This window comes from Gavia stellata, chromosome 6 (assembly GCF_030936135.1).
Source record: "Gavia stellata isolate bGavSte3 chromosome 6, bGavSte3.hap2, whole genome shotgun sequence".
NCBI classification, from domain to species: domain Eukaryota; kingdom Metazoa; phylum Chordata; class Aves; order Gaviiformes; family Gaviidae; genus Gavia; species Gavia stellata.
Window position 1 is genome coordinate 83,727 of NC_082599.1, and position 13,216 is coordinate 96,942.

Consider the following 13,216-nt stretch of genomic DNA (forward strand, 5'->3'; position numbering starts at 1 on the left):
GGGGGTTGTCTGGGTTTTCATCAGCATCCCTAGGTGAAGTGTGGACACCAGCAAACCTGGGAGACACATCTCTGTCAGCCTCACTGACCTCCAGCATGACTGTACGTATAAAATCTTTCCTGCTGACAGAGTATAACCCATTCTGCCATAAACTTAACATTGTAGGACAATGAATTCTGAAAGAACTTGAGTCTCTTCAAGTGGAGCCCTGATAGGAATATGTTGGCTACAAAAAAGTCTATATGCAGCTCAGCCTTCCCTGACTCTGCAAGCCTTCAGTGTTGAGGCATTCCATACTTCTTTGCTAGTCAAGGCATATCAGAAGGACCTACCAGAACTACTTCCAACAGAAGACAAACGCTGAAGTCACCCACATCCTGGGAACAATCCATTTGAACTTCTGGGCTTATGCTGATGAACAGTCCTCAAACACACAAAGGCTTCACTGAATACCTGGCAAAACCATGATTTGGGTAGACAACTGTTTAAGCCTGAGTAATCACAAAATAATTTGGATCAGAAGGACCTTTGGAAGTCATGCAGACCAACTGTTGCACAAAACAGGTTCAAATTACATCAGGTTGCTCAGGACCTTGTCCAGTCAGGTTCTGAATACCTCCAACCAAGGACGGACATCCCACAGCATCTTCTGGCAGCCTGTTCCAATGTTTTGGTACCATCATGGGTTTGTTGGTTTTTTTCAAAAAAAAAAAAAAGGTTCCTTATACTGAGTCAATTGCCCATGTTGCAGCGAGCGTCTGTTGCCTCTCATCCTGTTGTTGTGCACCTCCAAGAGGAGCTGGCTCTGTCTTTTCTTCACCATCCCATATGGCGGTTGCACTCACTGATAGGATCTCCCTTTCCCCTCCTCTTCTCAAGGCTGGACAAACCCAGCTCTTGCAGCTCCTCTCGGCAGGCGTGTGCTGCAGCCCCCAGGCATCCTGGTGGCTCTCTGCGGGCCTCACCCCAGAATGTCACGTCTTTCTGGTCTTGTGCCCAGAAGTCCGGATGCAGTTTCACGAGCGTAGCATAGCAAGGAACAGCCTCTTCCCTTGACCTGATGGCAACACTTAGGCTAATACAGCCCATTTTGCAGTTGGCCTTTGTCACGGCTGGCTTACCTCACAGCCTCATTCGCCGCTTGCTGTCCACCAGGACCCCCAGGTCCACTCCTGCAAAACTGCTTTCTACCCAGCTGATGCCCACCTGTACCACTGCATGGCATCATTCTACCCCAGGAGCAGAACTTCGTACGTGCCTTTGTTGAACTTTACAGCGCTGAACTGCCGTCCTGTTTCTGCAGCCTGTCGAGGTCCCTCTGAACAGCCACGCTGCCCTGACTCTGACGTAGGCTCAGGGATCTGGGAGGCCTGAGGACGGGACTTACCAGGAGAAAGGGAGGCAAAGACAACACTGAGCGTCTCGGCCTCTTCCGTGGCTTTTGACAAGAGCGGCAGAACCAGCCCAGACCCGGGTTTTCCTCAGTCTTCCTTCTGCTCCTGATCCACTTGCAGGCGGCTTTCTTGTTGCCTGCCATGTCCATTGCTAGGTTACAATTCCAGCTGAGCTTTGACTTTCCTAATTTCATGCTTGCATGCTCAGGCACCGTTGTGCTGTACGTGCTGGGTAGACGACCCCTGCTTACACTCCCGTGCACTCCCCCTTTGCATTTGAGGCCAGTCGGGAATTCCCTGCTTAACCCTGCTGGCCTCCTGCCTGGCCTGCTCAGCTTTGTGCACATTGGTCTGATCATTCCCCTTTGCTTTGAAGAGGTTGTCCTTGAAGTTCTGTCAGCTTCCCTGAGCCCCTTTGTCCTCCAGGGATCCCCACTGAGGCTTCTAAGGTGGTCAAAGAAGGACAGCTAAGGGCTGACACTCCTTAGAAATTGTAGCTCTGTGCCATCTTGTGAGTCTTGATCCCTAAGAGATAGTGTTTCAGAGAGGATTCCTGACTGGCTACCACAGAGGCCATAACACAGTCCAGTAACCTGGCAAAAGCAATTAAAGACTGTGGCATTCTGAATTTCACAGCCCCATGCAGGTACCGTTCAAAACTGCAAAGATCCTGAAGCACTACAAGCTAGAGTTAAACAAGTCCTTCACCAGCCACTCGTGGTAATCAGTTATGAGTGCAGAGTAACGTGGGCAAATAGAAGCAATACTTATAAGCGCCTAAGCTCTACTCTGTTTATGTTTGAAAGTTTAATTACATAAAAGAAGGCTACAGATCACATCTATGAATTAAGATTATGACAAGTCCTTATGAGCGACTCTCAAAGTTCTAATAAAAGCAATTCAGTAGCTCCTTTATGTTCAGTGGCCAGGCAGCACCTATGACCCAGCCAAACCTCTGAGGCATACAGTCCAAAGAAACAACGGGAGAGGTGACCACAAAGTCAATCAGCATGGAAAAGCATCAGCTCTAGAGCAGGGAGTCAGATGGCATATGAAAGCAACATTTCTGGAGACTTCTGCTAGGGATGCTTTATGGAACAGCAGTGGGATCACAGCTTGAAGGGATGTTGGGAGGTCTCTAGTCCAACTTCCTGCTCAAAGCAGGGTCAATGATGAGGTTTTGCTGGGGTTTGAAAACTTCCAAGGGAGGAGATCCTACAACCTCTCTGGGTTCCAATGCTTGACTGTCCTGTTGTGAAAAAGTTTCTCCGTACATATAGCAGGCTCATCTCCTCTTTCAACTTATGCTCGCTGGCTCTCATTCTCCTGCCATGCTCCACTGGAAAGCCTGGCTCCACCTTCTTGATCACCCTCTTAGGAGCTGGCAAGCTGCTATTAGGTCCCCTCAGAGCCATCCTTCCTCCAGGCTGAACAAGGCCAGTTCTCTCAGTCTCTCCTCACGTCCTGATCCAGCCCTCCAACCAACCTGACGACCCTCTGCCAAACTCAGTCCAGTTTGCCAGTGTCTTTCTTGAATTGGGGGTCCCAAAACCAGACACAGTGCTCTAGCTGTGAGCTAACGAGTACTGAGCAAAGAGGGGTAATCAAGTCCCTCAATCTCTTGGCTGTGCTCCCATTAGGAGCAGGGTGCTGTTAGTCATCTTTGCTGCCAGGGCACACTTCTTGCTCACGCTCAGCTCACTGTCCACCAGGGCCTTTCCAGCAGTGCTGCTCCCCAGCCAGGCAGCCCCACCAAGAGCTTACTGCGCTCCGCTTTCCCAAGGAAGAACTTTGCATTTCACCTTGTTGAATTCCATAAAGTTCCTGTCGGCTCATTCCTCCAGCCTGTCCAGCTCTGCCGAAATGGCAGCCTGTCCACAAGCATATCGACTGGTTCCCCTCGCCCCGCCCTGTGATTTGGTGTCAGCTGCAGATTTTATAAGCAAGGACCCCACTGCCTCCTCCAGGTCATTGATAAAGATGCTAAACTGAACAGCTGCCAGGATAGATCCCTGCAGTACTCTGCTTGTCACTGTCTTCCTGGTAGACTGCAAGCTATTAGCCACTACCCTCTAAGCCAAATCATCCAACCGGATGGTCGTCCACCCATCTAGACCAAAATGTCCCAACTTGGATACAAGACTATTATGGGAGACAGTATTCAAAACTTTGCTAAAGCCGAGGTAAATTATATCCACTGCTATCTCTTGCTCACAGATCCAGTCATTTTATCAGAGGAGGCAATCGGGTTGGTCAGGCATTGGTAAATCCATGCTCACTGTTCCCTACTACCTTCTTCTCCTTCATGTGTCCAGAAATGTGTTTCAAAGAGCACTTGCTCCGTGATTTTCCCAGGGACCAAAGTGAGGTCGACTGGCTGCAGTTCCCTGGATTGTTCTTTTGGCCTTTTGTGAAGATGGGCGCAACAACTGCCTTTTTCTAGTCATTGGGAACCTGCCCCGATTTCCATGACATTTCAAAGGGGATAGAGAATGGCCTTACAAGGACATTGGCCAGTTCCCTCAGCACCCTCGGATGCAGCCTGTTGGTACCATGGACTTGTACGGGGAGAGTTTTCTCAAGTAAACCCTGGCTCAATCCCTGTCCATTGCTGGCTGTTCCTCTTGAACATGTTCACTGATCACAGAGGTATGAGAGACATCGTTAGTGCAGACTGAGACAAAGAAGGCTTTGAGTACTTCAGACTTATCTGTCTCTGTCGTCACTGTATCACCCAGCCCACCCAGCATTGGGCACACATTTTCCTTGGTCAGCCTTTTATTCCTAATGTAACAGTAGAAGATTTTCTTGTTGCCCTTGACGTCCCATGGAAATCTCAACTCCACCTGAGCTTTGACTTTCCTGATACCATTCTCTATATGCCCAGGCAACATTTCTAAATTCCTCCTTTGTAGCCCGTCCCTGCTTCACCTCTTGTATGCTGCCTTTTGATGTTGGGACCTCTACTGTGAGCTCCCTGCTTAGTTAAGCTGGGCTTCTCATAAATCTGCTCATTTTCCTGCATATCAAGACAGACTGCTCTTGTGCTTGGAGGGTCCTTAAAGACCTGCCAGCTTCCCTGAGCCACTTTGCCCTTCAGAGTTGCTTCCCATGGGATCACACCTACTATTTCCCTGAATAAGACAAACTCTGCTTGTCTGAAGTCCAGGGTCTGTACTTCACTACTCTCCTTCCTCATTCCCTTCAAGATCTTGAACTTCATTATTTCACAGTTGCTACATCCAAGGCTGCCACTGATTATCACATCCCTAACCATTTCTTTCTTACGAGTGAATAGCAGATCCAGGTGTTCCTCACCTCTGGTTGGCTCAGATGGAGAAAGAGGTGGACAACAGCCATGCAGTGACCAAACAACAACAGGACATCTATTATGGCACGGGATCTGTGCAGAGAATCCCATATAGTGGTCAGCGAATGGCAGCAGGAGTTGACTGAATATTTGTGTAAAGGAGAATGAAGTAGAGAGGATGAAACGGAGAGGACAGCTGTACAAAAACCTGTCAGCACAGCTAGACAAAAAGTCCTCACAGGAATTTGGGGCCCAGTGAGAAGAACAGCAGGCAATACTAAGAGACAAGCATGCCACTGAAGGAGAAGCAGTTTGCTGTTTCAAAGTTGCACTCCACTCAGCAAGTTAAACGGGGAAAAGCAGAGAGACACACACCTATGGAGTCAGAATGACTTTCAGCTGAGACTCTTGCATCACAATGGGTAGGCAAGGAAGCTGGAGAAACAGAACAGTGAATCACAGTCACAGTGCCTGGGAAAAAAATGGAATGACTCAGAACTGAGAGAAAATAAGACACCAACCAGAAGTAATGAGGAGACAAGGCCTGGAGAAAGAAGAGGTGCAATCTGACGTGCAGTCACGTTTCTCTACAGACAGTTTGTGGCCCGAAGTCAAAATTGAGGCACAGCTGCTAGACTTGGGTCACAAAGGCAACATCAGCTCCAGAGATCTAGGTCCCCAGCTATGAATGAAGACGCCTATGAACTTTTCTGAAATTGAATGAGGGTTTCAGTAACCTGAGAACAAGGGAAGGATCCAGAGGTAAGGAAAAATGGGGTGGGGTATAGCCTGCTGCACAGAACTGGAGTTGATATTGAATACACTATAAAAAATGCCAAGTCTTGTTACATTACACTATGTCAGCCTGGGCTTAACCGAGTCTTTCTTTTCATTAAAACTGCATTTTAGACAAAAGAAATGCAGTAGATCCAATCAACTTGCATTTAAGTAAGCATTTGACAAACAGTCATAAAAGGAACCACTACTTAAGACTGAAAAATGAGGATTAGAAAAGAACAACATGTGGTAAAGAGCTGGCATAGGAAAAAAGTATTAAGCAGGAAGTACCTCATGGACCATTTTTGAAACTGATTTTATTTAGATATTTTCATTAATAGCTCCAGCACAAAAAGGAGAAATATGCTAACAAAACTTAATAATGACAAATTTGGGTGGCAGAGGATAGCACAGAGAATGTAAGGAAGCTGAGAACTGTATAATAGAAATGGGATGAAATATAGCTTTACAAAGCACAGGATCATGTTCCTCAGAGTCTCTACCCATAACTCCTGTGCTAATATGGGAATTCATCAGTTGCAAACAACATAAAGTAGAAATACTTGTGAGTATTAGTCAATCACAGAATGATCATATGCTGTATCAATGTGGTAAGGGCATAAAAAATAAAATGTGATCCCAATCCACATTACTAGCTATTTCCAGTAGAGATAAAAATGTATTAGTGGCATTCAAGCACTGGTGATACTGTTAGTCTGTAATTCTATGTATAGTTCTGGTCTCCTGAGAGGTAGATTTAAAGAGGTTCGAAAGAGGTGAATTTAACCTGGAATAGATATAAAGAAGGACTGCGAGGATTAGAATTGTGGGGAGCCCCTCTTACTTGCCTTACCGAGCCCAGCAAAAAGAAAAGAAAAAGCTGCTGGATCTGAAGTATCTCAGAAGTAAGGAACCTAACCAGCCTTGAGGCAGCAATTGTGTCGTGGCTTCCATGACAGAGGGAACCAGACTGGATGTGCCAGGAGGTCCCATGCAGTTCCGTAATCCTGTCTTCCTACACGTAATAGTTTGCTAGGTTGAACTTTCTCATACGATTACATCCATACAAAATTGAATCCTTCTCAAACAGCTGAACTGTAGCAGCTGAGCGACCCTACACGACTAGCAATACGCTCCAGCACTATACCAGAGGTTTGATCAGAGAGCCTGGAAGTCCAACAGCAGGTTATCTGTGCCAACTGCCTGACTTGCTATCACAGCAAGTAACACTGAGAACCCACCTCCTTTTCCACTGTTACGTAAGACGGTTTTCAAGAGTAAAAAGTATTTAATATCTTCCCCTCTCCCCTTCACAGTTCCCAAAAAACACAAGCAAGAGTCTGCAAAACGTCTGTGGGTAACAGATGCTGACTGGCTGGAAAATACTCCAGAAGCAGCTCTGGAAAGTTGGACCTTTTACCCTGTGTTTCATGCGCACTCCACAGCCACCAGCGCAAATCTTCCACTTGACAGGACACCAATGCACACAGCACTTTCCCATCCCACGAATAGTGAGCATAAGGAGGTTCCGAGACGCTGACTGCAGCCTAATGGAGTACCTTAATCCAGACACAACATCGTATCATTGATACCAGCACTCCAGCTGCACTGATGAAAACTCCATTGCAGACAGAACTCCAGCAATTTGTGTTGCCTTATCATTCCATCAGTTAAAATTATTGGCTGACAGCAACAAAGATACTGAAAGGTAAGAAGACTTGGTAACAGCACGGTTCTGAATGGTGCTAGCATTTGTACAGCTTTTTGACATACTTGAATAAGGCTCTACCTATTAAAGAATTAATCATGGATTCGATAAACAGAGGCACAAGTCTTCTGTTGCCAAAAAAAGTCTGGTTACCTCTGTTCTGAGACATTTTTATCTTATAAAGGCACCAGACAAAAAAACCCAAAACAAACCCAAAAAAGCCTTGAAATGGACATATATTTAAAGCCATAGCCTCACCATACAGGATGTATAATTGTCTGTGAAAACAATTTGTGTGGGACAGACAGAACTGACAGCACAAGAAACGTAGCTTTCATTCTAAGAAAGCACAGACTCCAAGCAGAGCAGGAATGAGGCTTTAACACAAGCACCATGGAGGCTGCAAGTAGTTCAAAGGTCTGGATTTAACGGTAGCTTAGTCCTTTCAAGACAGCAGCACGAGAGAACTAATGGCTAACCTATGAGAGGCTGTGCTTTCAGAAGGTGGCAGGAATTACAAGAAAAGAAGTGATAATATGACATCAGGAGTACCAAAGCGGGCTCACCTCCTCGGGTGGCTGGCCCTAGGTACCTGCGGAATGGCGCAGAAGAGAACCTGGAGGCTGCCAGCAAGTTTGGGTTTATGCTAGCAGTAGCGAGGCAGACTTGAAAAGGATGTGGAGACCTACGCACCGGGCAAAGGGGTTCTGAGCCCAGAGAAAGCGCCAGAAGCCAAAGAAACTGGGACCAGGATGTGACGAGGGTGTGTGTTTTGAAGACTAAGGAAGCTTGCCTTTTGGGACCAAGTAGGTTTTGGGGGAACTGTACTGAAGAGGGCACAGGAAAGGAAAAGTCTGGGAATAATGAAAGAGAAGGGGAGAAGAGAGAAATTCAAATGTTTGAAAAGTAAGTAGGAGATTTAAGCACTGAGGATCAAGGACAGGCAGACACTAAAAGCTAGACATATCCCCGGGGACGAGCAAATTAGTAACTCGCCGGACAATGCAGGCCCCTTGAGCTCTGTTGTTTACACGGGTTCACTTCAGTCCTACTAGGACACAACTGCAAAAATCAGCAGCTGGCAGCTCCACTGGCCCGGAGAGACCTGAGAACGAGCCCGTCTCCAACAGGCACAGCTGCGCTCTCAACCAGCTCCTGGCCAGCCTCAAAAATTGATCAAAACCACCCTTCAGATCCAGAGGGCCCCAGCGTCAAGCCGCGTACTTCGCAGCCCAGCACCACTGTCCATCCAGCAAGTGGCAGTGCCGGCTCGGCTAACCCAGCGCACGAGGACGGCGCAGGCCGGGCGGCACTCCGCACTCCCAGCCCCCAGCCCCAGCCCCAGCCTCGCTCTCTAGACTTTCACCCACTGCCTACTTACTTTTTAATTAGATTTTTAAACAAAAAGTGAAAGTATTTTCTAAAATCCCTCTCATTACACTAAGATGCTGAACTGATTGTGAAGGGAATAGGAAATGAAAGCGACTCACCCTCTGAGGGAGAATTTTGTCAGCCATCTTCCTCCTCTTGGCACTGTACATTTTTTAAAGAAAAAAACACGTTACCATGGTGACAGATCTAGGAGTAACGAGGCCACCTGCTAAATTATCCTGACATCTCCACATGCTGGTGCACAGCTGTGCATGCATCAGCAAAAGGGTCTCACCCATGCCCAGGACCTAGGACCCCTTCTCTCAGCAGCCTGGGGAGGTAGTTAGCTAAGAACAAATCAGGGCTGTCTGTTATGCATCTTGGAAAGAAGTGTGCAAGTTCTTTGATCACAGCATCTTCTATGGTGCAGGGCGGCAATGTATGCAAGTGCATGTGCACATGCTGTCTATAGATACAGAAAAAGCATGTAGGAGGACAGTGCGCATGTGTGGAAGTGTGCATAGATATACATATGCACATGTACGTGATTGAGTGCCTGTAAACAGAATGTGAACTTGTTCAAACAGATGACATGCATTCATTCATTCCTGCCCAAAATTGAGTGCTGATGAAAACACATGCATATATATGTGTGTATTTCATATGATGTATGAAAACACACATATATACACACCCTTCCCTACATATATACACTTGTTCTACTGTAATGCATTTGCATGAGTGATATACAAAGGTAAGTGTGCTTACGTTTCCGTATTTGTTCATCTTTACGAATGCGCATGTGGGAAGATGTATGTGTGCCTGCAGTGTATATACATAATGTGTCCATACCCATACATAAGCACATTTATAGATCTATGCTTTTAAAAAACATACTTGTGTTCATGTACATACGCACAAATGTCTATGTGCCTAAGAAATGGTACTGTCAGGAAGATTGCCAAATACATTGTCTTCTGAATTCGTCAGATTCTAAGAACCGTTTGTGCCCACCAAGCCTGTCACCTAGCTTTCTCTAACAGGGCCAAGAGGGAATTCAGGCCTTATTCTTCACCTCTATAATTTGTGAGGCCTTTATCTTGAGCAGGAGATGAATCACTCCGTCTATGACAGACAAATGGGAGAAAGTGAACTGCCTGCTGCCGCTCTGCCATGTCACAAGGATGCCCCTCCTTACTGTTTTCAAACAGGAAGTCTGTCATCAGCCACGTCCACATAAAAGCTGTTTCCACACACATCAATGTGGCATACTCCCTTCCTACGTTTGCTAATAATAAGCCTCGCCTGAAATACCAGATTCTTAGATTCTTCCCCATCCCCATATAAGCCAAGCCTGAGGAACTCTGCGTGCCTGGAGGTGCAAACTACATCCTTCCTCAGGGGCAGAAAATTCATCCACACAGTCACACCCAACTTCGTAGGGGAACAACGTCTCTTTTTAAAAGCGTAGGAATAACGGGACTGGAATGTTACATGGTGTGAACCTCCAACACCTTCCACAGCTCACAAAATCAAACCTGCACTGAAACACTTCACAGAACCTGGAAGCAATGCCTGAGCAGGCTCCATCCTCCCAAAAGGAAATGGGATATGCATGCACCTCCAACAACCCCAAAGGCTTGCAATTAAAAAGCAAGTAACAAACAAACCAAAAACCCCCGACAACTTGGGTCTCAACCAGTTCTCCAAGAGTCTGTTACAGAAATGAGATTTTTGTCTCCACCAAACCTGCCAAGAAAGGATGACTACACCTTCTTGGCCTGTTTGTGCCATAAACACAGGGCTCAATTAATCCCAGAATTGCACCCAAGGTGCCAGAAACATCTGCCTGAAAAAACAGAACGATTTCAATGGGAAATGACAGGGAGGTGGAAATAAACGAGGGGAAAACATTCAACACGTTATCTGGAGGGAAGGCATGGCAGAAGAAACAGAAACTTTCCTGAGTACCTAGGAAGCACCGTTGTGAGCTGGACTCACTGCAGGAGAGATTGCTGCTGGGTTCCAAACTATAAGCATTGATGTTAAGAACTGGGGAGGAGGAACTGCTTCCTCTGTGAGTTAGGCTATCAACTTTTAGAAAATATTCTTTTTTAATGATCCCTGTAACCTAGTTAGTGACTGAAGTTTACCTTAATTATCCAGCAGTGGCAATTTTTTAGGTTGTATCTACCCTGTATATCTGCAGGCTAGGCATTATTTTGTGCAGTTTCCCAGAGTACCTCCTGGGAGGTGCTGTGGAATGTGCATTTTGGCTAGTGCTGGGCAAGGCCTCCATGATGCACATGCATCTCTTGTGCTCACGTGCTGCACTCACACACATTCCTTCTATATTCCATCTTATTCAATTGTAACGTATTAATACTCTCAGGATTGGTGTCCTTTCCAGATGCATCCCAGATACATGTGTTCCCAAGTCTGGCTTGCTGATCCAAGGCATATAACCTGGACAGAGCAGGGCTCCTGAAGCACTGAGCTTAGCGAGTCATGTTTTACCTACAACTAGATACGATGACACTACCAGAACACTGTCTGAATCTACAGATACACCTATAATGATTTTGTGAAAGGCAGACCACCTAGATGCAGACTGCACCCTACATATTTATCAGGAACTGGCTCACACTTGGAGCTCAAGACTGCTGGGGTCTAATAAGTTGCAAAAAGAAATTAGCGAATTGTTATTTAAGAGAGAATGCATTCAGCACTGTACAAAGTGGGCATATTCTAAAAAGAAAGTTCCTTTAAAACAATCCCTCTAATTCTATGAAATTATTTCCTATGCATATCTCTTTATTTTATATGTAGGAATGCCTGTGACAATTGCAAGTTTTATGACCACTCTCCTGAGTGACCATAGTACCAGTATTCACATGACCAACTAAATTTTTTTTCCACTTGTCTTGTTTACAAACCATTTTGTTAGCCAGTCAGAAAGCAGAGAAACTATACAGAACAGATAACAAATAATACAATAATTGTACTATACAAGAAGAGAACTGTTCATTAACTTTAAAGGCTAAATAAAATGGCCAGATTTATAGCCTGATAAACCTGCAAGGTAAAAGCATTATAACTGCAAAACCAGACATTAGTAAAGGTCAGTTTGTTCAAGACCATTCACAAAGAAAGAGTAAAATTTACCAGTGTTTTTCCTGCTTGAAGAAACTGACAATATATAAATCTTCTATTCTGTCTCATTTGATCCTAAAGGTCTTACCTATTGCTAAAAAGATACCGGTTTTTCTTCCTCAAATTGTCCTCCCATGTTTTCTTTCCGGAACACTCACCTCCTAGTTCGGTTCTGAGTGGCTTGCTGCTGCTGTTGCACTTGCTGCTGCACCTGCTGCTGCTGGACCTGCTGTGGTGCAGTGCGTTTTCTTGTTGTTTCCATCACGGTCTGGGGCATCCCAGGTCGCACTGAGGAGCTTCCGACATACGGGGGGCCCGGGGGACCCATGGGAGCCCCCTGATGGGGCATTCGAGCTCCTGATGGCATCCCAGGTCGCTAGAGAAGAAGCGAAACAGAAAGAAGAGCCAGTTTGGTCCCTGTTTCTTCAGCTGCAAAGACGTTTGTACAGAATCGGACACTAGCTCCAGCAAGTTCCCCATTTTCACCATCCTGATAAGCACTAAGTATTTCCTGGACATCATAAAGGGGAATTCAGTGATAAAGTAGACAGGAAACAGGGATGAAAAATGCCAGGCTTGGGAAAACACTTGGTGGTCAGTAACATATCCAGGCCAGCCTGCAGCAGAAAGCTCTACCTTCAGACCCAAGAAAAAGCTCCACCTTCAGACCCAAGAAAAAGCTCCACGGCAGCTACACGCAGTCCAAATTGGTGCAGTTCACATGCTAATCAAAGCTACAAACAAGTTCACATCTACAGTCCTTCAGATTTTGCACTGACTAGCAGGCTGCTTTGATCAGTAGGGAGACTGTAACAAGCAAAAGTGAACCATGAAAACACTACGATAAAACATTTTCCATTAAGAGCCCTTTCCTTCACCTACGCCGGAAAGCAGTGTAAGTTCATAAAGTGACAAGAATCCTTTAAGAAAAGGTCATGTCTCTGATCAAGCCTCTAAAATAAAAAAAAAAAAAAAGGAATGTGGTAGTTTTTCAGCAGCCCCTGTAGGCGTTCTACAGTCTTGACATTTATGTTGACTCCAGCGTGCTCTGGAGAGACACTTTGGGTCAAATCACAAGCTTAATGCTGTACAAGACACACAGTAAACTCAATTCTAAATCCTAGAAATTTATAGTCATCAAGGAAAAGCACCAGTAAAATAACTACCACCTGTAAAATGCAATTTAAAACAGAGAGAAGAGCTTAGTTTCATTCTAAGAATTATCAAGATGTTTATTATATGTCTACATGTATGTGAAAATACAGACAGAATCACAGAATCGTTTAGGTTGGAAAAGACCTGTAAGATCATCAAGTCCAACCATAAACCCAACCCCACCATGCCCACTAAACCATGTCCCGCAGTGCCATGTCTACATGTTCCTTGAACACCTCCAGTGATGGGGACTCCACCACCTCCCTGGGCAGCCTGTTCCAATGCTCGATCACTCTCTCAGTAAAGAAATTTTTCCCCTAATATCCAGCCTAAACCTCCCCTGACACA

General features: G+C 45.7%; 1 protein-coding gene across 1 annotated transcript in view; it reads right to left on the bottom strand.

The window, feature by feature from the left end:
- The window catches only part of SMARCD3 (SWI/SNF related, matrix associated, actin dependent regulator of chromatin, subfamily d, member 3), a 68,785-nt gene that overhangs the window by 44,804 nt on the left and 10,765 nt on the right, over nucleotides 1-13,216 (bottom strand). The window contains exons 2-3 of the mRNA XM_059818551.1: nucleotides 11,872-12,089; nucleotides 8,680-8,722 (exon numbers count right to left, since the gene is read on the bottom strand). Of these exons, the coding sequence (XP_059674534.1) occupies nucleotides 8,680-8,722; nucleotides 11,872-12,089 (261 nt within the window). The remainder of the gene's footprint in view (nucleotides 1-8,679; nucleotides 8,723-11,871; nucleotides 12,090-13,216) is intronic.